Source organism: Chlorocebus sabaeus, chromosome 10 (genome assembly GCF_047675955.1).
Source record: "Chlorocebus sabaeus isolate Y175 chromosome 10, mChlSab1.0.hap1, whole genome shotgun sequence".
Classification (NCBI taxonomy): Eukaryota; Metazoa; Chordata; class Mammalia; order Primates; family Cercopithecidae; genus Chlorocebus; species Chlorocebus sabaeus.
In genome coordinates, this window is record NC_132913.1 from 92700140 (window position 1) to 92724196 (window position 24057).

A 24057-nucleotide genomic window follows, 5' to 3' on the forward strand; every position below is an offset into this window, starting at 1 on the left:
ATTAATGGTTTGAGTGCAGTGAAGCAAGATGGCACAAGATTTCATCACACTGCTCAGAACAGTGCACAATTTAAAATGTATGAATTGTTTATTTCTTGAATTTTCCATTTACTATTTTAGACCATGATTGACCATAGGTAACTGAAACCAAAGACGACAGAACCATGGATAAGGGGAGACTTACTGTAAATTCAATCCAAATTAAGCATAAGAAGAGAAATAAAAATTAGAACACAAATCAACGCATTAGAAAAATTTTGGTAAAATCATTGAAACCAAATGCTAGTTTTCTTATATAAAGTCAATAAACCATTAACCAGACTGATTAGTATAATATAAAATAAGACGTGAATATTATTATGATTGAGAGAGGGGACAGATTTCACAGATATTCAAAGGATGTTAAGGCAATATTATGCACAATAAATTTGACAACTAAAATGTAATGGACAAAGATTTTGAAAGATTCCAATGATCAAATGCATGCAAGAAGAAATGAACAGTGTGGCTACCTTGTAGGTATTAAAGAAACTGAATTACAGCTAAATACTTTCCCACACAGGAAACTCCAGGTACAAATGACTTCACTGGCAAATTTGACGTGTTTCATAAAAAGAAATAATAACAATTCTACAGACATTCTTCCAGATAAATAAAGAGGAGTGAATACTTCCCCAACTCATTCTATGAGGCCAACATTACTGATACCAAAATCAGACAAGGACATTGGAAAAAAAAATTGTAGGTTGATATCCTTCTTGAATTGATGTAAAATTTGGCAAAACACACAGATAAAAGACTGTGTGAAGACACAGGAAGAAGACAGCCATCTACGAGCCAAGGAGAGGAACCCCAGGAGAAATCAGCTCTCCTGACAAGTTGATCTTGGACTTCTAGCCTCCAGAAATGTGAGAAAATAAATTTGTCCAAGCCACCCTCAAAAATAACTAATAAAAATTTAGTGAATTGAACCCAACAATATATAAAAAAGATAATATATCATGACCAAGAACATTTTATCCCAGGAATACAATGTGAGTTTAACATTTGAAATTGATCAATGGACACGTATTAACAGATTAGAACAGAAAAAGCATAACTGTATGATCATACGGTGGACACAACATATTAGTGACATGACTGTGTGATCAGTCATAGTGACATCAGTCACATCAGTGGACACAAAATATATTTGATAGAATCTAATGTCATTTAATGAAAGATACACATTTAAAGAGTACTATTTGGGGACACATTTGTGGTATAAAGAAGTGCAAGAGAATTATAAAGTATAAAATTCAGGATTGTGGTTACCTCTGAACAAAGAGGGAAAGGAATGGCATCGGGTTGAAACACCCATAGTGTTTCAAAGGTAAAATAATATTTTTCTTAAACACAGTGGTTGATACACAGTGTTTACCTAATCCCTTTTTTTTTAAAAAAAAAAAAAAGAAAAAAAAAAAAAAAACAGAGTTTTGCCCTTGTCGCCCAGGCTGGAGTACAATGGCGCGATCTCTGCTCATTGCAACCTCCGCCTCCTGGGTTCAAGCAATTCTCCTGCCTTAGCCTCCCAAGTAGCTGGGATTACAGGCCTGTACCACCATGCCAGCTAATTTTTTTGTATTTTTAGTAGAGACAGGGTTTCACCACGTTGGCCAGGCTGGTCTTGAACTCCTGACCTCAGATGATCCACCCAACTCGGCCTCCCAAAGTGCTGGGATTACAGGTGGGAGCCACCACACCCAGCCAATTGTTATCCTTTATACCTTGCACATATCAGCGTTTTTTCATGCTTTAATATTTAGTAAAAGCAATTTTTAAAGCTAGTATTTCTGTTCTTGGCCTTTTTCTGAAATTGTCATACCAGAAAGACATTTATTTCCTGTATTTACAGCTTTAGAAACTCATAACATTTGCAGGTTGAAAGAAGAGCTGTTTGTACAAAGTGTTCAGTGTTTTTGGAAATGTGATTTTTCTATAAACAGAGGGAACTGCTATTTCAGGCATACTATGTGAAGAACAAGAGTGTGATTAGTGCCAACAAGCCAAAAAATAGAGAGACTGACCACTGCCCTAGTGGTCAGTCATATATACCGAGAGAAAGACAGCAGAGTGAGACTAGCCTGCTAATCATGTGTTTTTCTACATTTCTACAGTTCATTACTCAAAATACAAGTGAATTATATTTATTCCAAACAGTTCTTTTACATTTCGGTCTTTATTTCGACCTGTCCCAGAATCAGACCCCAGTTACCTTCTCCTACCCTTCCTTGCTAGGAACTTGTCTGAAAATTCTGCCAGAAGAATTTTACAGTGTTTAAACACATTTACACTACACCATTCCTATAATTATATATATCTCACAATGAACGGTTGTCTCATTCATGAGTCTAGAACCCTTTGCTGAATGGACGTGCCCAAATGTGCTGTCATTTCTTTACACGTGCCACATTCATTCACTCAGCAGACATTAATGAGTACCTGAGGGATGCTAGACATGATACTAGGCTGAAATGGAAAAACAAGACTTATGCCCTGCTGAAGGTGTTTAATGTGAAACAGACCCATGCACAAATAATTGAGATATTTGCAATTCGAAGAAATATTTTGTGTTGCCTACAATTTGTACCTAACTACAAAGTTGCATAGCCTACTTAAAAACCTACTTCTATAGCTGGGTGCAGTGGCATCGGCTGTCATTCCGTCTACTTGGGTTGCTGAGGCAGGAGGATCACTTGAGTACAGGAATTTGAGTCCAGCCAGGGCAACATAGCAAAATCCCTGTCTCTAAATTTTTTAAATAAATAAAAATCTTTAAATTTGTATTATGTAAAAATGTTTAATGTTGAATAGTAAGGTAAAATTCTATTTAAAAACAGTAATAAAAAAAGATTTCTGGGCCAGGTGCAGTGGCTCACACCTGTAATCCCAGCACTTTGGGAGGCCAAGGTGGGCATATCACCTGAGGTCAGGAGTTCGAGATCAGCCTGACCAACATGGTGAAACCCCATCTCTACTAAAAATACAGAAATTAGCTGGGCATGGTGGCGGGCACCTGTAATCCCAGCTACTTGAGGGGCTGAGGCAGGAGAATCACTTAAACCCAGGAGGCGGAGGTTGCAGTGAGCCAAGATCACACCATTGCACTACAGCCTGGGCAACAGGTGTAAAAAACTAAATCTCCATCTCAAAAAACTCCATCTCAAAAAAATACATATATATATTTACATATAGATAAAATTATATAAAATATATATTATATATTTATCTAATACATTATATATATTTATATAATATATATTATATGTATTTTTATATAAATATGTATTATATATCATATAAATATATATATTTATATGATATATATTATATGTATTTATATATAAATATGTATTATATATCATATAAATATATATATTTATATATTAATATATCATATAAATATGTTATCATATTTATATCATATATATTATATATATGTCATATATCATATATAATATATCATATTAATATATCATATAAATATTAATATATCATATAAATAATACATATAAATATGTATTATATATCATATAAATATATATATTATATATATATGATGTGCTATAGTACAGAAAAACTGGCAAAAGTGGTGAGATGTGAAAGTCTATCATAATCTATTTGTGAACACCTACTTCTGTTAGGTTTCATGATAAATTTTTACATCAAGTTGTCTCATCCTGTGAGGCTTTATCTACATTTTACAAATAAGTTCAGTAAGCTTGAAAAAAGACTCAGTAATTAGCATCAGAATCCAGGGCCTTTTAAAGTCAAAGCTCGGGATCTATCTTTCTTTCTTTTTTCTTTTTTTTTTTTTTCATGCTACTCCCTTCCCCAGGAGTAAAGATGTTCTAGGTGCTTGAAGTTATCTTTGCTCCTCCCAGATTAATTGACGCAAGTAATTATTCACCTAAAACCTTTATTGTCTTTGTGAACCTTCGTGTCTCTCTGACCTTACACTGTTCCTGAAGCATATCTTTTTCTTTATTAAACTATTTAACATATTTTATTCTAACAAATATGTCATTTGTATCTCCTCATTAGACCATGGGGTTGAGTATCTGATTCTTTTAAGAAAAATGGTGTGTACTGAATGGATTAAAACAAATTAATAAATTTATGAAGAAATTACTTGGATTTTTTTAATACTCTTTAATGAGCTAAAGATGACAGCATAAGAATATATGAAAAGTATTGGAGTTTTGCAACTTTCAATTTAAGACTTTCTAAGGTTCATAGAGAAAGAAAAGGAATTTTAAAGAGATCACCAAAGAGTTGTGAACATATGGATAGCTGGATAATAATGAGGGGAATGGGCCTTCCTTTTTTACCCTATGTAACGTTTTTTATCCTATGACTCAGAGATGCATTATGATATTGGAAGAAAATTTCAGCTGCAGAGTTCCGATTAGCTGACTGTCAGAGCTGCAGCACATTCGAGATGCAGCACAGTGCTTTTGGGAAAACTTGCTAAGATAAATGAGATAAATGTTTGCACTATGATCTTCTACTAATTCCCTAGCCCCCTTTTCAGCAAAAGCCTTGCTTTGTGTGTGTGTGTGTGTGTGTTTCAAGAGATGGAAGAATTTTTTAACACATGAAAACTCACAGTGCTGAAAACTCAAAAAGTCTTGCTAAGCAGAATCATTATGTCAAATTGTCATTGACATACGAAAACACTATAGATTAATGCAGTAATAGTTCATGGTTGCTCAGGAAGAAACTTAATTTACAATTTGAAACAGGTTTGCATTCCTTAGAAATTCTGGAAATCAATCAGTGGTGCAGAAATTGATCTGCTAAAGGAGAGGAAAATTGATTTTTAATATTGGCAACTACATCAATTTAAGTTCTGAAGGAACAACTCTTGAAAACAAATTTATTAACTGTTAAGGGATTACTTGATATTTAGTTTCCTAGCAAACTATCCAAAGAGAAGTATTTATAGCCTCATTAGAAGATGTATTTTTATTGTGCCAAACATCAACTTCAAAATTGCAGTCTCTATTATTTCAAAGATATGGAAATCAAAAATTAAATGAAATGGAGTTATCTATATAAGACTACCATTGCATCATATTTTAGAGTAATACTTTGCCTCAGAGTATCTCAATATGAATAGTGAGAATCTGAACACATTTGCATATTCCCCATTCGTGATATAGCATTGGCATTCTACAAAAGAATAACTGTAGCTGATGGCAATTCTTATCTGAAGAGATTTGTGCATGATAGCAATACACCATCTTCTGTCCGCATAAGAAGAGCATCTGGGGCCCATTAACTCACCAAATCTGCCACTGTTCTGCAAATTTTTATTAAGCAAGTGTAGTCCCTAATAGTCACTTATGTTATAGAATGCGTATCAAATGCTATCAATAAGCAAGGGGATTGTTTTCCCCCAGTGAGAATGCATTTGAAGTGTATAAGAAAGCTTGACAAAATAATAAAACACTTTAAGTGATCACTATATTAATATAAATGTATCCTACTGGGAAGCCAATGTGTGTAAGTCTTATGTGCACTTTGATGTTTGCCACTAACTAGTTCTCAGAGTGCCATCTTTTTCATAGACTTTTCCCCCTGTATTTTCTTTCTCTCAATTCTAATGATGAACTGGTTGACATTAAGTGAAAAGACACAGACTGTTTGTTTATGCTTTTTTAAAAGATGCCATTGATACTGGGCAGTTCTAATTAGCTTCAAAGGCTTACAACCGGGAGAACTAGAAACATAGGCCATCAGGCTGCTATGTTTCTCAAACGAGTCTTCCTGAATCAGAGAACACACCAGAAAATTAACAATCTTCCCAGCCAAAGAGTGTCCTCTTTATTAAGTACCTTATGATAATTAGGTAAAATAATGTACATCAATCTTGAATTGAATATGAGGGAGCATGAAGTTAGTGTAGAAATCCTATTATCTAAATAAATCTGAAGAAAGATCAAGAGGAGGCAGTCCATGGTACCCTCTAAGTATGTAATAATGGTTATAATAAAATAACAGTTACAAAAATATTTATGAATTGCAGCTTCAGAAACCTGAGCATTTCATTGGTATCTCTTCAATTATTATAATATCCATTTAAGATAATCAAGAGCAAGTAGTACCAGTCTTTGGGTAAAACTGAAGGATAAGAAAGGCAATGAAATAACCTGTAAATACAAATACTTTTTTCAAAAGAAAGAAGAAAGAAAAGGAGAAAAAATTCTATCATCAGAACTAGAACAAGAAACTTAAGACTCTTGTTCCATCAGTACTCTCTTACTCAATGTTATTAATTAATACTTTACCATTTTGGAATCAAAGACCTTTCCCACACCAGGCCCATTTATTTTTCAGTCTCTTGTAAATAAGTCCTTTGTTTAAAATGACACACCTGTCGTATTTCATATCGCTACCATTCCAATCACTATGCTAAATATTATGCAGTGAAACTACTAGACTTAAGTTTCAGCCCCAAGAGATAATTTTAATAGTAGCTCTAAGGTAATGTGAGTTATAAAGGAAGTTGGGTATTAATTATAACACTTGCCATTTAAAAAAAAAAAAAAAACAACTTGGTGGCATGTGTAATTTTACCTCATTTTCTCATTTGCTACTGTTATTTAAATTACTTCCCAGCACTAAGCATGTGTATAAAAGATGATTGTTCCAAATTTAACCTTTTAAATAAAATGTATTCTATCAATTAAGTCATTACGGTTCCCTCTCTTTTCCATTATGTTTATTCATTTATCTTCTGTCCTAAAGATAGACATCTGTGTCAGTGAATATTTCGGAGAAAGGCCTCTAATTTTTATGCCTATCACCCATTTGGATTTTCTACAATGTTTTTCAAATAGTTTATATTAGTGTTCGAGATAATTTCAAATTGTCAATTAAAATAATGATAAGTATAAGAAATAATAAATATTATTCAGCCAAAAAGTTAAGAAGATAATTTGTTAAGCCTAATATGGCCAGGGAATTTGCAAGTACTTAAATCAGCTTAGATTTTTTTTAAAAAGATAAAAACAAAATAACAAAAGCCTTACCTTTGTATGAATCCCTTCTTCTGAATGACTATACATAATAAAACCATACAGTCTACTGTACTTTCATTGCCTGTCTTCCACTGCAGAATGATTCAGGAGCCAGGTAAACTGCTAGGTCATATCTGTTGCGGTTGGGGAATGATCCATACAATAACAGTGTGAAAGCACCTAGTGCCCTGCTGAAGCATAGTATGCTCTTGATTATTTTCTCTCTTTAGTTCTTTATAATCCTGAGCAAATTAAATCACAAACCCCACAACCGTCATCAAATACACCACCTTTACCACTGTCACAACTTCCATTTCTCAAATGTTTTCATTTATTGAGAATTATGTGTCTGGAACTGTGCAATGTGCTTTTGTACATTGTTTCTCATTTAGTTCCCACAACTCTCTGTGTACTGTTTGTACTGTTTTTTCCCCCATTTCTCATATGGGGAAACTAAAGCTAAAAAAGAGCTTAGTGGCCGGGCGCAGTGGCTCACACCTGTAATCCCGGCACTTTGGGAGGCCAAAGCAAGTGGATCGCCTGAGGTCAGGAGTTTGAGACCAGCCTGACCAACATGGAGAAACCCTGTGTCTACTAAAAATACAAAATTAGCCAGGCATGGTGGCACATGCCTGTAATCCCAGCTACTCAGGAGGCTGAGGCAGAAGAATCGATTGAACTCAGAAAGTGGAGGTTGCGGTGAGCCGAGATCGTGCCATTGCACTTCAACCTGGGCAACAAGAGCGAAACTCTGTCTCAAAAAAAAAAAGAGCTGAGTAACTTGCCTGGTGATGCTGGCATTCAACCCATATCTGTCTGATTACTAGCTATGATGTTAGTCTGACTTTCTATTTTGTTTCTCATTGGTGATGACAGTAGTCCATATTTATTAAGCACTTACTCTGTGGTCTTCTAAGTACCTTGCATATATTTGCACATGTAATCATCACCACATATCTGTGGGGTAAGCAATATCTTCTTATGATGAGACTGAGGCTACAGAAAGTTAAAATGATTTGCACAAAACTGTTGTTTCCAAACAAGGATTCCGATTCAGAAAGATGATTTCTCATTTGTAGAATGAGAATGGATATTTTAGCTTGAACCCATCAGAATCATCAATTTCAAAACTTGTTAAACAAAATTATAGCTAATATTTATTAAGATTGATCACCACAGAAAGATAACTATTAATAGCATATATTCAAATAAAGAGAGTAGTGTTTTAGCATATAGTTAGTTGTGTTGTCTTATATTCCAGGTTTCTCAGGTAGTAACTCTTCTGTGACTCTTATCACAAGTGTAATGAATGGAGTGGTTAAGAGTGCCATATTTAAGTTCAGGCTTCTCCATTTATGAAGCATATGTCAGTTTCTTTATCTGTAACATAAAGATAGTAATAATAATACTTTCCAGGTCATTGTGAGAATTGAATGAATGAACAGATACAAAGTGCATAGCATAAAACCTGTGTATTACAAGTACTCAGTAAATATTAGTTGCTAAGGTTATTTTTAATCATTATCATTGTTTTCTAATAGTTTTCTACTTACAGTGTAAATTGATTCTATGTAAGTGCTTTTTAGGTCTGAGAAAAACAGAATTTGGCTCACAAGTGGTGCCTTATAAATACTTACCTCCCAACTGGAAATAAAACAAAAAGTCTAACAATATTTTTAGGCAGTTGGGAACAGAATAATCACAGATATGTAGTGTTTTTATCTGGAAAATACAGAAATCGCTTAGAAAAGAAGGGCCAGGTGGGAGTGGGAAGATTATGTATAGTAACTGGGTCAATTAAGACTGAATATTGTGGGCAGAGAAAAAAAGGGACATGTTACTCTGAGATCAATCTAGTGTTAGGCAAAATGGAAGAGATTCTTCCATTAGCAAATTTCCCCTCGCCTTGCTTCAACCCTTGAAACCAGAGTTTTATGTACTAACATAGACACATGGTAATGAACAGCTTTTGTTGAAAGTGATAATCTATGCAGAGATGCTTAAGGATTAAGAACTTTGCATCTATGTTCATGAAGGATATGGGTTAGCAATTTTCATATCATGTATTTTTCTGATATTGGTATCAGGGTAACACTAGCCTCATAGAATGGCATGGGAAATCCTCTCTCTTTCTAATACATTTTCTGTAGAATTGGTCTTATTTATTTCTTAAATGTTTGGTAGAATTCACCAGCGAAGCCATCTGGGCCTAGGGTTTTGTTTGTGGGGAAGTTTTACATATAAACACATTTTTTTTTCAAAAAATTACTATAGGGCTACCCATACTATCTAATTCTTCCTATATGAGCTTCAGTAATTGTGTCTTTTAAAAATGAATCCATTTCATCAGAGCTCTGTTAATCTAGAGTTAGTTTTTCCCCACTGTTGAGGCAAGACCCTTCTTCACATTCGAATAGATGTCCTTCAGTTATGAAGTTTTCCACTCTGGCTGCTGGAAATAGGCACTATTCCCAGCCCTATGTGAACTTCGGATGCTGTTCCTTTTCCAGTTTGGGATGGTTCTTTGCCAACTCTTGGGGTAATTTTCTTACACACATGTGATCATCAGTATTCAACTAAATATATGAAGAGATTTTTCTGAAGATACTATTGCTCTTTCCTCTCTGGTTCTCTGCTCTGCAACCTCTGTCTTCTTTGGCTTCCTGGGATGGCCAGCACCATGTCCTCAAGCTGGGGCCATCACTGGGTTCTGCTTGGGTGTTGTCTTTCGTGCACAGCTGCCTGGAGGCTTTCTTCGGAGAATAAGCTGGGGCAATTGTGGAGTTCACGTCCTTTGTTTTCCATCTCTTGGGGTCACTGCATTTTGTTGCCTAATGTCTAATCTGTTGAATGCCATTGTTTCTTGTTTTGTCTAGTTTTAAAAATTGTTTTGAGGAGGATTACAAATCTGTTCCCTTTTACTCTATTTTGACTAGATACAGAAGTCTAATTCTTAAGTATTTAATATACGTACAGACACAAACACATGTATTGCTGTTATGCTGAAAAAATTTTATTATATTGTATACATCCCTGGGTCTATGAATTTGGTTTCTCCTGTTGTAAACATGGAAGCAACAACCCAGTTAAAATAAAGAAGATAAAGAGAAAATGAAGTTATATTCATAAAAGATCTAATAAACATACTTATTCATAGCTGTCTTCAAGATATCTACCAATAAAAGTGAGGTACCCCAGGGTAGGCTGGAAGAAAAAATGTTTCTCAAATCTCTGCCAGTAAAATTTTTAACTTATTATGAATCTATATTAATTTACTGTTTAAAAATTGTCTGATTTACAAGCCGGTCTGATCCTTGTCTCTTTCATTTCTTCTCCTCAGTGCCAGATGAAAGCAAGGTTCACTCATTGGCTGGACACAAATCGGGTAAGAAATTCCTTGTAACTGACTATATTCCCCTTCCTGGAAATCACTGGCTGTGTTTTAGTAGCAGTTGGAACCTGTTTCTATCCACTAGTCGCTGAAAGGCTTTCTAATTAATACAGGAGATGTCTCTGACTTCCACAAAGATGAATTATTGCTTGGCTGTGTGTATAGTGGCATAATGTATGCTGACTCAGAATGTTTAGGAGCAAAGAATAAAGATTTCCAAAAATATATATATATAACCAAAAATCTTAAATCTGTACTCCAGCTGAACACTTTAAAAAATTGCAAGAAAGCCCAAGAAAGTTCAAGACTCTTTCCCATGATGACTTTCATATTTAAGTGGTAGGACAAAGGATTCCAGAATAAGAAAGATATGGTCATTTTTTTCTCCTCAATAAAGAATAGGAGTTTTTTCTTTTCTTTTTTTTTTTTTCCTGCCTGTCATCACAATGGATTGTTCCAGGGATGTATGCATTATTTTTCTTTAGAGACACGAATGAGCTCCCTAGATATTCTCTAGAAAGTCCACAAAAATTTCTAAGCGTCTCTTAGGTCTTTATCATGTGTGAGTTACCTTCACTCCTAAAATCCAAGCTGTTTCTTCATGGCCAAGTAGACTGCCTCCTACTCCTTTTGCCTTCCTCCATCATCATTTATTCACATTAGTTGAAAATGTTTAAAGCTACTAAGCAAGCAAATAGTGGAGTAATCCCTTTCCTCTGGGGGCACATTATTTCGGGGGAGAAAATGTCCATTTTGCTCGTAGCATTGCCCCTCCAAACAACAGAAGGATTATGATTTGCTGACATCACTCCATTGGTGAAACAAAGAAGCCTTTCCCATCACCAAGTGTCTCCTGTGTTTGTGTGCCAATTATGTTTTCAGCAGTAAGTGGCCTTGTTGCCTCATTACCTCCATCATGTTCCAGGGCAAGATTATGATTTTTTTCTTTCTTCTTTCTCCAGATTCTCTTGTGATAACAGCAGGGAAGGGCTGGTTCACAACTCTTAGATTTTTTTTCTTGCTTTTCCTAATAAAAAGCCTAAGAAGTTAGATCACTGTGAAAGAAGAGATTTCTGTGGGAGTAATAAATTGCCACACGCTGTTTGTTCCCAACATCCTCTTCCATTAAATTCTCTACTACTGGACATATTTTTAGGAGCTTCAGAAGGAAGTTATCATGACCAGGGAACCCCAAGAATAATCTATAATATCTTCATCTTAAATACATACTGCTTGTAGTTCATATATATGTGTATATATACATATGTGTATATATATACACAAAATAATACCTGAAGATGAAAAGTCTTTTCTGTGTGCTGGGATAGGCTTCAAGGCAAAAAGTTGAAGTCCTTTTCCTTTTCCGGAATGTTTATCAATTTGGTTTTTGAAAATGAACAAATAATAAATTTTCTGGCTTTATCCAGGAAATCAAATCTTATTCTAATCTTAATTGCCAAGCACACTGCTATTAGGTGGCAATTAAAAGTTTGTCACTCTTTTAAGATGAGAACTTTGTCATCTTTGTATATTGGCATAACATTTTATGTAAATTTCAATGATCTGTCTTTGCATAGTGTGATATAAAAAAATTAATAAAGAACTATGCTAAGTGCAAAACTTGAAATAATAACCTTCCAAAAACTTTTTAGTCAAAAATGGCAGAATTTTAAAGCCATCACACAGGTTCATTGCAAATTCCATATGGCAACTTCACTTTAGCTGATAGAAATAGTTCCAGCAGTCTTTATGTCACATGAACCACACTGTTTAAATACATCTGATGTTTTAAAGAATATTTCTGTTACTAATGTACTGTTATTCCAACATACACTATTCTTATATTTTTAAGTACTATTATAACATATCACTACTTCAGATTTCTCTTTGGGCATCTGTAGAAATGCTGAAAAATAACCAGACACTTGATAACTTTGGAGCAAAAGTGGCCTGCAATGAAAAGGGCTAAACAATCACCGAAAATCATATACTTTAGAGTCACATTAAATGAGAGCATCTTGTAAAACACTAGAAACGGTTCCGAGAAAGCACAAAGCAGCATTATAGGAAAGTATTTAACTAAGGTTCAAAATTTATGTACTCTAAGAACATACCCTTCCCCATTTTTTGTTTTTTTGGTTTTTGTTTTTGAGACAGAATCTCTTTCTGTCACCCAGGCTGGACTGCAATGGCATGATCACAGCTCACTGCAGCCTGGACTTCCCTGGCTCAAGTGATCCTTCTACCTCAGCCTCCCGGATAGCTGGGACCACAGGCGCATGGCACCATACCCAGCTAATTTTTATTTTTATTTTTTATTTTTTGTAGAAATGGGATTTTGCCATGTTGCCCAGGTTAGTGTCAAACACTTCTGGGCTCAAGCAATCCACTCGCCTTAGCTTCCTAAAGTGCTGGGATTACAGGTATGAGCCACAGAGCCTGGCCACTCCCCCAGTTTTTTACATTTCTTTCTTTTGGAAAATTAGTCTTGAATCATAATGATCCTTAGGAACTCATCCCTCACATAAAACGTAGTTCCCCTCCGTGCGTTGCATTTACGTGAAGGGATGTCTCGTTGGGATTTGGTGGTGGTGGTGGTGGTGGTGGTGGTGGCGGCAGCTGCAGCAGCAGAGGGATAAGGGTTCTCTTGATTGTAACAAACTCTTTCAGTTACAAAATCATTTTTTAAATTCATCTAAATTCACCTGTAGTCTCAGTCAGCTACAGGTAATCTGTGACCACTAAGCAAGTTACTAGATCGTATTTTAACTTATAAATCTCTACTTAACTCACCATTGTTAAAAAGAATCACTTAACTTCTTTTTGTTGCAATATTGCCCCCTTTCCCAAATTCTTTCTTCAGATCTTCAGAATATTTAAGTTAAAATATGATTTTTTTTTTTTTTTTTTTTTTTTGAGACAGAGTCCTGCTCTGTTGCCCAGGCTGGAGTGCAGTGGCGCAATCTCTGCTCACTGCAACCTCTGCCTCCCAGGTTCAAGCAATTCTCCTGCCTCAGCCTCCTGAGTAGTTGAGATTACAGGCATGCGTGTGGTGCCTGGCTGCTTTTTTTTTTTTTTTTTTTTTTTTTTTTTTTTTGTATTTTTTTTATGCTAAGAAGAGTCTCTCACTCCTTCTCTTTAGCTATGGAAATGTGAGCAGCTTTTATACTATCCAAGACCAACAGGAAGTTAAACAAATTAAATTGTGTATACTGACCTAAATCTGTCATCCAGCCTCTTATTCGAGACGACATTCAACATTTTAATAAATTCATCTGAGTTAAAATTTCTTGAGTCAGCTACTTAGTCTGTAAAGAGCCATTTCGTGTCAAGTTCCATCTGTTGGTCTGGCTTGGGTACCTCCCAAATTTGTGACAATATTTTTGGCACCCTTTTCTCGGCTTAATTTTTAAATGGTTGATACTTCAGAGCTCAGATCCAATCAAAGGCCCAGGTAAAATAAATCTTTCTAACATTTTTGGCCCAAAATGTAGTGCTCCCCTCATCCCTTCTGGAATTAATCCAGTATTCTTGAGATTTCTCTGAGGACCTATTTCAGGAGTTTCTCCAAAAGGGCACTGCATCTCATTACCTTGGCAAGGAAGATAGCAGGATGATTCTCCTGTTTCTGAGCTGGTAGAATCCTCCTCCACATATGAGAGGTATTTAAGTCTATGATAAGGTAAGACCTGCCCAGAGAAGTTAGAAATAAAATACCGTTTGTTTGGTTCCTTGAAGAAAAATCACAAGTTTCATAGAGCCTTGAAAAACCAAAAATGTCTTTAACCTCTTTCCTTGTTTCACTCATTGAACTCTGACAAAATTCAAATTCTAGCAATGGCTGGAGAAAAAAAAAAAAAAAAACAGAAAAATGTATGTTTTTAACAATAAAACCATTTTTAAATGATTTAAATATTCTGAGGGAACATTAGGATCCAGAGAAAATGACATCAAATTTAGCAAAGCTTTCTTCTTATTATTATGCTTTAATTTTGGTTAAACTCAGGGTCTTAACATATGTCGGAGAAGGAATTCTTCCTTATTTTCTTTCTGTCTACTAAAATGACACCTCAACCAATAGTTTAATGCTCCTTTACGTTCAGACAGAAAGGGCTTATAAATTTTACTTTTTTTAGTGTCTTCTTTTTTATTTTTTTTTTGTTTTGATTTACTGCTTGGAACTGTTTTAATATGTATTGACTGTCTGCAGAGATCTTTGCTGACCCAGCTCTTTAAGATGATGCAGTACTGAAGAAAGCCGATGAGTTCTTCTTTATGAGCTCTGACATATTAATTAGCAAAATGGACTAAAAAGCTTGGCTATTTCTGTTTTAATTTCTTATATTCTCAAACACCTGTCCATATAGCTGTAAAAACAGGCAAGTCTGTGAAAGTAATGGTTGGCAGCAAGTCTAGACCTTTTCTGAGACAACTTTATCAATTAATGAGCAAGTACTCATTAACAGTCTAGGGGGCTATTTCTATGTGAGGCCACTAAGTATATTTGGTATCCTAACAGTTTGATGAAAAAACTGAAGCTCAGGGAATTTAAATACTTGATCGTGGCTGGGCACAGTGGCTCACGCCTGTAGTCCCAGCACTTTGAGAGGCCAAGGCAGGCGGATCATTTGAGGTCAGGAGTTTGAGACCAGCCTGGACAACATAGTGAAACCCCGTCTCTACTAAAAATGCAAAAATTAGCTGGGCATGGGGGCCCACACCTGTAGTCCCAGCTACTTGGGAGCCTGAGGCAAGAGAATCACTTGAACCCACGAGGTGGAGGTTGCAGTGAGCCAAGATCACACCACTGTGCCCCAGCCTGGGCAACAGAGCACACAAAAAAATTAAAAATTAAAGAACTTGATCTCCAGCCAGTAACCAGTTTGGGGTAAGGATATGAACCACAGTATTATATGGTGGAGCTTATGCTTTGGGGCAATTTATATTTCACTAGCATGTGCCTTATGCCCACATTCCAAAGACAGAGAATGCAGGAGTAAGACACAGCCCCTACATGACACACACATATCAAGATATCTGATACATCTTTACTTGCATTGTGTAAGCTCAGCCAGTTGAACCAGGACACAATAACTATAATTTCTCTACCAAACTACTGTAGTTCCTTGAGTATGAGAGGGACATCTAATCTGATCATTCTTGCCTTTGTTTCCTTACATGTATGTGTGCATGTGTACATGTATAGGAATGTGTGGGCCAAGTTGAGAGCTGTGTGAGAGAGAAGATGTGCATTAGATGTGTATGAATTATAGCAAAGGTACATGTGCAGGTAATGTGTATCCTTATAAGAAAGGCCAAGAGTTTAGTATGCAAATTACTACTTCGGCAGGTCTTACATTTTGTTCTAAATGCAATGTGTATAAACCTCAAATCTAGAGTGTTCAAATGTGGCCTAAGAAATTTCTAGATCCTTGCAAAAGAACAGAGCTTTTAAAACCATAGGGTGATTGGATAGTCACTTTAATTCAAGAGCAATGAGTTATTAAATGACATTTCATAAATTGCATTAAGTCTTATTATTCCAGACTTTCATAGAATATTAAAATTGAAATATGCATTTACATTTTGGAATGCCAATTATGGCCATTTTAAAAATATTTATATCTTCTAATTGGATTGCAAATTTTCCTGAATTTTTATGGTTATTATTGATGCGGAGCTAAAATTTTCAAGTTAGTGGCTAGTGTACTTGAACTCTTTCTTTTTGCATCGACTTATGAAGATATGACAGCATGGTTCTCTATTTGGACAGACATCTTTATTGGATGCTTTCTAAGCTTTTGTCATGTGTTATGTTGGATAAATATAGCTTTAGACACAGGAAATGTATACATTTCTCACATGCTGCAGCCTTGGTTTATATTTCCATGGAATTCAGGAAGTTGTCATAAAGAACTTAGCAATATGTCTAGTGTTCTTCCTATACAAAGTTGATTGTGAAGCAACTCTGATATTTCCACATTTGCAAAAAAATTACTGAATAATGTGGTCTGTAAAATTCAGTGAATCAAACTGAATTAGAAACAAATATATCAGTCTTTTTAATAAAATTATTTACTCCTCAAATGTGGAGCTAGTTTATGCATCTCTAAAATTCATGAGTAAAAAAGAGACAACGTATGTTTCCAAATCAAATTTCAAACTAAATAATTTTAGTTCCACTCATGTTTACTAAATGCCCACTCTGCAACAGATATTGTGTTAAGTGCTGAGATACAAAGTAAAATAAGACATGTTCTCAGCCTTATAAAATGTTTATAATGTGGTAGAGGAGAAAAAATACAAATGTCTAACTCAGTATTTGTTTGATACCCTCATGTTCAAGAGTTCAATGCAAAAACCTCACGGAGGAAATACTGCTTAATTCCATTTGGAATTGGGGATGGCTGTCAGGTTTCAGAAAGGATGTGCTTCCATAGCAGGATCTGAAAGCAAAATAGAAATTGGAGATATAGAAAAGGTCCATGAGCCAACACATTTCAGGCATCTGGAAAGTCCTGAGAACATGAAACATCATGGTATATTTAAGAAACTCTAAGCACTTCAGTGTGGCAGCAGTACAAAGGGAAATTGACGAGATATCAAGTTGAGCCAACTAGGCAAAGATTAGACCATACAGACTCCTACCAAATGAAAAAGTGCCGTTTTATCCCATAGGCTCAGATAATCTAAACAGATTAAAGAAAAGAGGTCACTTTTATATTCTAGTAATATCAATATTTTGACTGTAGGAACCTGAAGGGACGCCCCTCCCCCTCCCCCGCCAAAAAAAAAAGTAGAGACAGACTAATAGTCAAGGTAAGAGATGATTTTGGCATAAGTGTCAGTGATTAGCAATGGAAGGGGAAAGAAAAGTAAGAAATATTTAGGCAAGAAAGCTTTGAGTTTTTTTTTTAAGTTAAACTTAATGGGTAAGTAAAAAAGGGTATCCAACTTGATTGTCATTGTACTTGTCACTTATCGCTACAACTATGCTGCATAATAAAACCAACAGGAAACATTTATTTCTTGATCACATATCTCCAGGTATACTGGAATTTGCTGATATCTCCAGTATTTGGGTTTAGCTCCAACTTTCAGGTTAGGACCAGCTTTTCTGCAGGTGTTGACTAGCGATTTCCTGCAGCGTTTACTTCTTGATAACAAGAGTGAGAAGATAGAGACAGGGTAGATAGACACTTAAGAGTGAAGTGTATTAACACAAAGGCTGTGGCCACCCCTCCCCGCCCCACACACACACAAAAGAGGCCACGGAGCTGATGGAACTGATGGAGGAAATGCTGGGACTGTGGGTCAGTGCTGATCACCCATGGCTATACGCTTGGTCTTCTTGGCCTTGGCTGGGCTGGTGGATGAGAAGCCAATATGGATCACCTTGTGGATGGATGCGAAGAGACCAAATTTGGGCAGGCACTGAAAGTACCTGGGGAAGCAGGAGAGACTCACAGTGCTGTCATGGCCCCACAGCCTGGAACCTCCCCTGCCTCCTCTGCCTCTTCAGAGCCCAGCAGAAAGAGAGAGCCTGGCAGAAAGAGAGAGAGAGAAGCCTCCTTGGGGTTCCATTACCTATACTCCAAGATGGAAATCTTTCAGATGGATAGATGATGAAGGAAGTAGAGGGCAAGGATGATTGAGAGTAGAAGGAAGAGTGACAGGTTAGCATGAGCTGTGCAGGAGCAAGATTCTATATGAGCAAAGTGCAGAAAGTGAAAATGAGGAAAAAGGACCAAGATGGATCTCCTTCTCACCCTGACCTCCATGATATGGGTGTGAGAAGCTTCAATTGAGAAAGGTGCTGAGAAAGTATAATTCGTAGTGGAGAACTGAGATGGTTTGAAAGAAGAGGTTGGGTTGAAAATGAACAGTATTTTGTCAACCATGGAAAGATAGTTGGGCTCAAGAAGGCAAGGTGGAAGAGTCTAGGATGAGGGGAGAAGTAGGACAGCAAGTCACATTGGAAGACACACAGAGTGGTATCATAAGGCCAACCGCACAGGAAAGAGCAGGTGACTGGGTCTCATATCTTGGAAGTGACTGAGATCAGCAGTAGTGATGGGGTTGCATAGACGGCAACTTTTTTGGTGAATAAAGAAAAAACTTGGGTCAGTTCAGACTCAGTGATGGCCTAGATGAATTATTTCTTTAAAGATTTCCTGTGTCTGATGAATGAGGAGATCAGGAATTTCCAGGAGGAAATGGTCCCAGGTTTACAGAAGGTTTGAAAAGATGCCTTATTTCCACTAGGAATGGGAGGTAAAACAAGCATAGATGATCCTTCTAGAAACTTAACATCAAGAGAAAGGAGAGAGATATATCTAGAGAAGATAAGAAAAGTTGTTTTTATTGTTCTATTTTATCTTATTAATGAGAAACACTGAATCATATTTATAGAATGAAAGAAAAGAGATATTCGTAAGGAGAAGATGGATTGGGAAAGAAGCAGTTTTTTAAGAAACTGGTTTAAGAGTGTAGTTTTGTAGTAGTTGGCCTTGGCAAGGATGAGTGTTGGGTGTAAGGAAGGTGGTAGGGGTGCCTGTGTTATAGATAAATTTGTAGGGGGAAGAGTGGGAATTAAAGATGTTAACGGTTGGCCGTGCACGGTGGATCACGCCTGTAATCCCAGCACTTTGGGAAGTCAACGCAAACGATCATTTGAGGTCAGGAGTTCCAGACCAGCCTGGCCAACATGGTGAAACTGCATCTCTACTAAAAATGCAAAAATTAGCTGAATGTGGTGGCAGGCACCTGTAATTGCAGCTGCTTGGGAGGCTGAGGCAAGAGAATCCCTTGAACCTGGGAGGCAGAGGTTGCACTGAGCCAAGATCGTACCACGGCACTCCAGCCTGGGTGACGAGCAAAACTCTGTCTCAAAAAAAAAAAAAAAAAAAAGTTAATGGTCTCAATTTTCTAGATGATGTCAGATCTGTATATAATTACATTATAGGGTTGATAACAGGCTGCCAAAGAAAAGAAGAAATGCTATAGATAACAAGTAACCCGTGTTGGGGTATGTTTAAGTCACTGAAGCAAAATTGGATGGAGAACTACGAAAAAAAGTGTTTCACACACACGTACCCATACACATTCATACACATCCACGCACACTATAGTCAAGGGTCTGGTTGTGGATGAACTACAATTACTTCCTAAAGTAAAATGTTTCTTATCATTTCCGATTATATTTCCAATTCTCTACTTATAGTGAAATTACAGAATACAAGGATTAAATGTAGTATTATATGTCTCTATTACAACCAGACTACTTGAAAGAGTACATTGAGGCCTAGAGAAAGGAAGTGAACCTCATCAGAGGCCCAGCTGTTGAGCAACAGATCCCAGGCTCCGATCTGTTGACTTCTATTTCAGCAGTCTCATACTTGGTACCATGAGCATTATTGCGACCAGTTTTGCCTGATTTAATAACCTAAACCATCATTAAAATCCCCCAAATTTCCCTATACTCAGCGTGAATAATAGAAAGATTTGTTTGGCATAGCACTGATAATTTTTCTTTTAAGCTTTTTCTGTTAAAACCTACCAGAATTTAATAAGTTTCTACATACAAAAAAGCTTTATTTTGTTCAAAATTTGTATATACTATGTAAGTCTATAGTTGCTACTCATTATATTTTTTAGCTTTATTATTGTGTTTTCTTTCTTTTTAACATAAATGCACAGGAGAAATTATTTCTGAGCTCTGATGGAATGTATTGATATGGCGTATTTTGGTATATATTTGTCTGCTTTGACCTCATATATTGATATTTACATTACATAATTCTCAGTAGCAAAACTCTTCATTATCCTATCTTTCTCATTATTCATAATTTGACAGTTTATCCTTGGAGATAAAATTTACTGTGCTTCAGTGTGCATTGATTTAGAAAATTTATAGTTTCTAAAATTTGTTGAATTGTTTGAATAAATGAAAAATAATTTTATAAAGAGAAGAGGATATTTTTATATACATCAGATACTTCTAATATGGCTGATCTCTCAAACTTCACTATCCGTGGGTAATATATGTCTTATATATTTAGAAAACAGTGGTTTAGAGGTGACAATTCTAATTGTGCTTCTAAATGCCAGAGTGATCATCTGAGTTAAAAAATGTTATTAAGCGATTACATAAAGATTGATAAATCCAAAGTGAATGTTTGACATCAAAACTTTACTATAGGCTGAGCTATCTACACCCAACTTAGGATCAGCTCTGCAGCTGGAGAGGAACAAGAGTAGGAGCCACACAAAGCAGTAATGAAGTTAAAAATTACATGAAAATGCCATAATCAGAATTTCATTATATGAATTTGGATGTACCGTGGGTAGAAATAAATCACATTCTTGAAAACATAATGACTGAATAATAACTGAATTTTAACCTACAATTTTAACATTAATTCTTTTTTCCTTTATATTTGGCTGTAGGCTACCATCAGTACACTTTTTGCAATGAGAATATTCTAATAAAATCATCAGAGTCTATACCTAGTAGCTTTACATAATAGCAGGCCCCTATGAAGGATAGATTTGGAAAGAGCTAGAAAGATTTTCAGTCCCCACCTAATTATTTTAGAAAGATTTACATTGAAACTTGGAATTTAAAATTGCTCTTCTAAAGAAAGATATTTTAATGTGTAAATTAGCTGTAGAGAAACTTAAAAAAAAATCTGAGATGCTCTATTCCAGTGACCAAGGGAGATTATAACCTACCTACTTGCAAGACCTTTCATTTTAAACATCTTTGGAAAATCTAGTCTGCCAGTGTTCACTGAATGGCTATCTAGCCATTCTAGCAATATTTTAAATCTTAAGATTTTTCAAGTAAAATCTTAGCTGACACATAATATTGGAAGTACACATTAAAAACTCAGCCTGGGAAATCTGAAGGTGAGCTCTTACATAATGGACCTCCCAGTCTATGTTGTAATGTATATCAAGCTGAAATTTTATTTTTAAAATCTGATAAAGTTATAATATTGCCAACTAACGTTGACAAATATTTTAGGATGTATTAGTTTTCATAATATTACTGTTACTTCATGTAAGATGAAGGGTGTGTAGGTGTACGCGTTTCAAACATGAATCAAATACTGTTTACTGGAGGTAAGAGGAAGCCTTAAAAGACATATATTTCAAGAAGAGTGTTGCCTCCTTGCAAAGCACTCTTTTGTTCCTACACTGAGGTTCCAGTAATGTGATGAATTTCAGTATTATTAACCAGTTATACCAACGCCTCTATCACCTTGTCATGACCTGCCCTTCCAGCCTTGTCTTTTGCCACCATTACCCTCTATCTACAGGTTCCCAACTCCCCGCTACTCACAGTTACTCTCTAATCATACTTTGCCCTTTCATGCCTCGGAGCCCCAGTTGAACTCTTGAAGACACATCTCCCAGAGAAACCTTCCCCTGCTTTCTCAGGCAGCCTCTCTCTTGGTGCCCAGTATTGTTTAACTTCTAGTGACTCTAGGTTCTGTTCTTTCATACTTTTCTTGCCTCGACTCACACTTCTGCTCCAGAGCCTGTCAGTTCCTGTAAGAAATAGGGAGAAAAACAGTTTTTTTCTATTCTCACACATACAACACAGAATACTAAGCACAGCACAGAATGCTTCAATTCTGGTCACCAAAATGTGTATGGTTTTCCCCTGCACACACTGACCAGTTCTCCAGTGGACAGCAACTTAGTGTCCTATAATTCTATTCAACTCTGACACTGTCTACCTGATGATAGAGTCAAATCCCACAGATTAAGCTCTTAGTTCCACAAGGCTGTCCCATTCAAAGCCAGTCCCAAGTCCTAAGCTATGACTCGGCCTCTGACCAGCTGTCATTCACAGTGCCCATGACTCTCCTCAGGTTCAATTAATACTCTAGAGTAGCTCACAGAACTCAGGCAAATGATTTATTTAGGCTTACTTATTTATTATAAAGAGCATTGCAAAGGATACAAATGAAGGGCTGGATGGAAGAGATGAATAGAGCAAGGTTGTGGGAAGGTTCTAGGAGCTTTCATGTGCTCTCTGGGTGCACCACCCTCCACGCATCTCTGTGTGTTCAGCAGTCTAGGAGCTTTCCAAACCCTGTCCTCTTGGGTTATTACGGAGGCTTCCTTAAGTAGTTAGGATTGATTACATTGTTGGTCCTTGGTTAGCAACTCAACTTTCAGCCCTTTTTCTCTCTCTGGGGTTTAGAGGGTAGGACTGAAAGTTCCAACCCTCTAGTCACTTCGTTGATTCCCTTGGCAGGCAGCCCCAAATCCTGAGGCTATTCAAGAGCTCTTGTTCATCAGTCATCTTATTAACATTTAAAGATATGTCACTTTGGAGATTCCAAGGGTTTTAGGAGCTGAGTGTCAGGAAATGAGAGGAAAACCAAATATATATTTTATATTACGTATCACAGGCTCAAAGATCCCTCTCAGGCTGTTTTTTTTAATCTCCTTTGGTCAATAGTCATGGCTCCCTTATATTATTAATATTCCCCAAATCCACCTTTTTTTCATATAGAAAGGAAAACTCTGTTATCTATTGCATAGAGGGGGGCAACCAATGATAAACTCATTTAGTAAGCTAATATTTATTGAACATGTACCATATACCAGGGTCTTTGCCAGCTACTACAAATACAAAGTGGTGTAGAATATGGATTCTACCCCTAAGTTTCTCACAGTTTAGTAGCAACAATAGGAATACAAACAGTGGCAATACCATGTGCTTATGTAAAAATGCAAATGCATAGAAAAAGTAACAATGGTTATCTTTATTGAGGAGGAAGATTAGGGTTGGGGGTCAAAGGGACCTTCTGCTTTATCTGTAGTGTTTGAGTTTTACATTCAGACTATATTTAATGGACTATTTAGGTAACAATTTATGGATTAAAAAATAACATTTTTAAACATAAACCATCGCATACAAAACCTAGTAATAGAAATATTGTACAAATGGAAGGATTCAGCATGGGGACTGGCAAAGATTATGGGCAGAAGAACCACAGGAAAAGGGAGTTTCTAGTTTCTGGGAAGGAGATAAAAGGCTGAATCCCTGAGTCATACTGGAAACCTGTTTGGGAACCTATTTGCAGCACAGAAGTATTTTGGAAGAAAAGAGAATGGAGAAAGGCTTAACCATGAGACGTGTCATTTATGGGTTGCTGGAAAAGAAAAAAAAAATCCATAAGGAAAAACGTAATTAGGGAATATTAAACCCCCTTGTCAATTTTTGGTATCCTAGAGGGCAAAAACTTAGTCCTAGTAATTTATGTAATAAAGTACCCATGCAATGCCATGTACAAAAAGTCCTTTTTTAGAGGCCCACGATGCCTAACTGTATCCAATAAAAACAGACTTATAATTAGGGGGTTAATGAAGAATATGTGAAATGAAAGAGAAAACTTAAAGGAACCTAGATTACTTCTCCTTGCTAAAATAAGCAAATGCAAAATCATTCCCACTCTACTGATAATTAGAAACCGCATGCCCCTACAAAACAGCTTACAGAGTCCACCCCATCAAAAGAGAACAAAGCCATTCAAAGTTACCTTCTGAATGAAAACCCTTTTATTAACCAATCAGTTTTTT

General features: G+C 36.2%; 1 protein-coding gene across 5 annotated transcripts in view; it reads left to right on the plus strand.

The window, feature by feature from the left end:
* Positions 1-24057, plus strand: part of PARD3B (par-3 family cell polarity regulator beta) — a 1089129-nt gene that overhangs the window by 691272 nt on the left and 373800 nt on the right. For all 5 annotated transcript variants that reach the window (XM_073019963.1, XM_073019966.1, XM_073019964.1 and 2 more), the window contains one exon: positions 10405-10449. In XM_073019963.1, coding sequence (XP_072876064.1) covers positions 10405-10449 — 45 coding nt within the window. The remainder of the gene's footprint in view (positions 1-10404; positions 10450-24057) is intronic.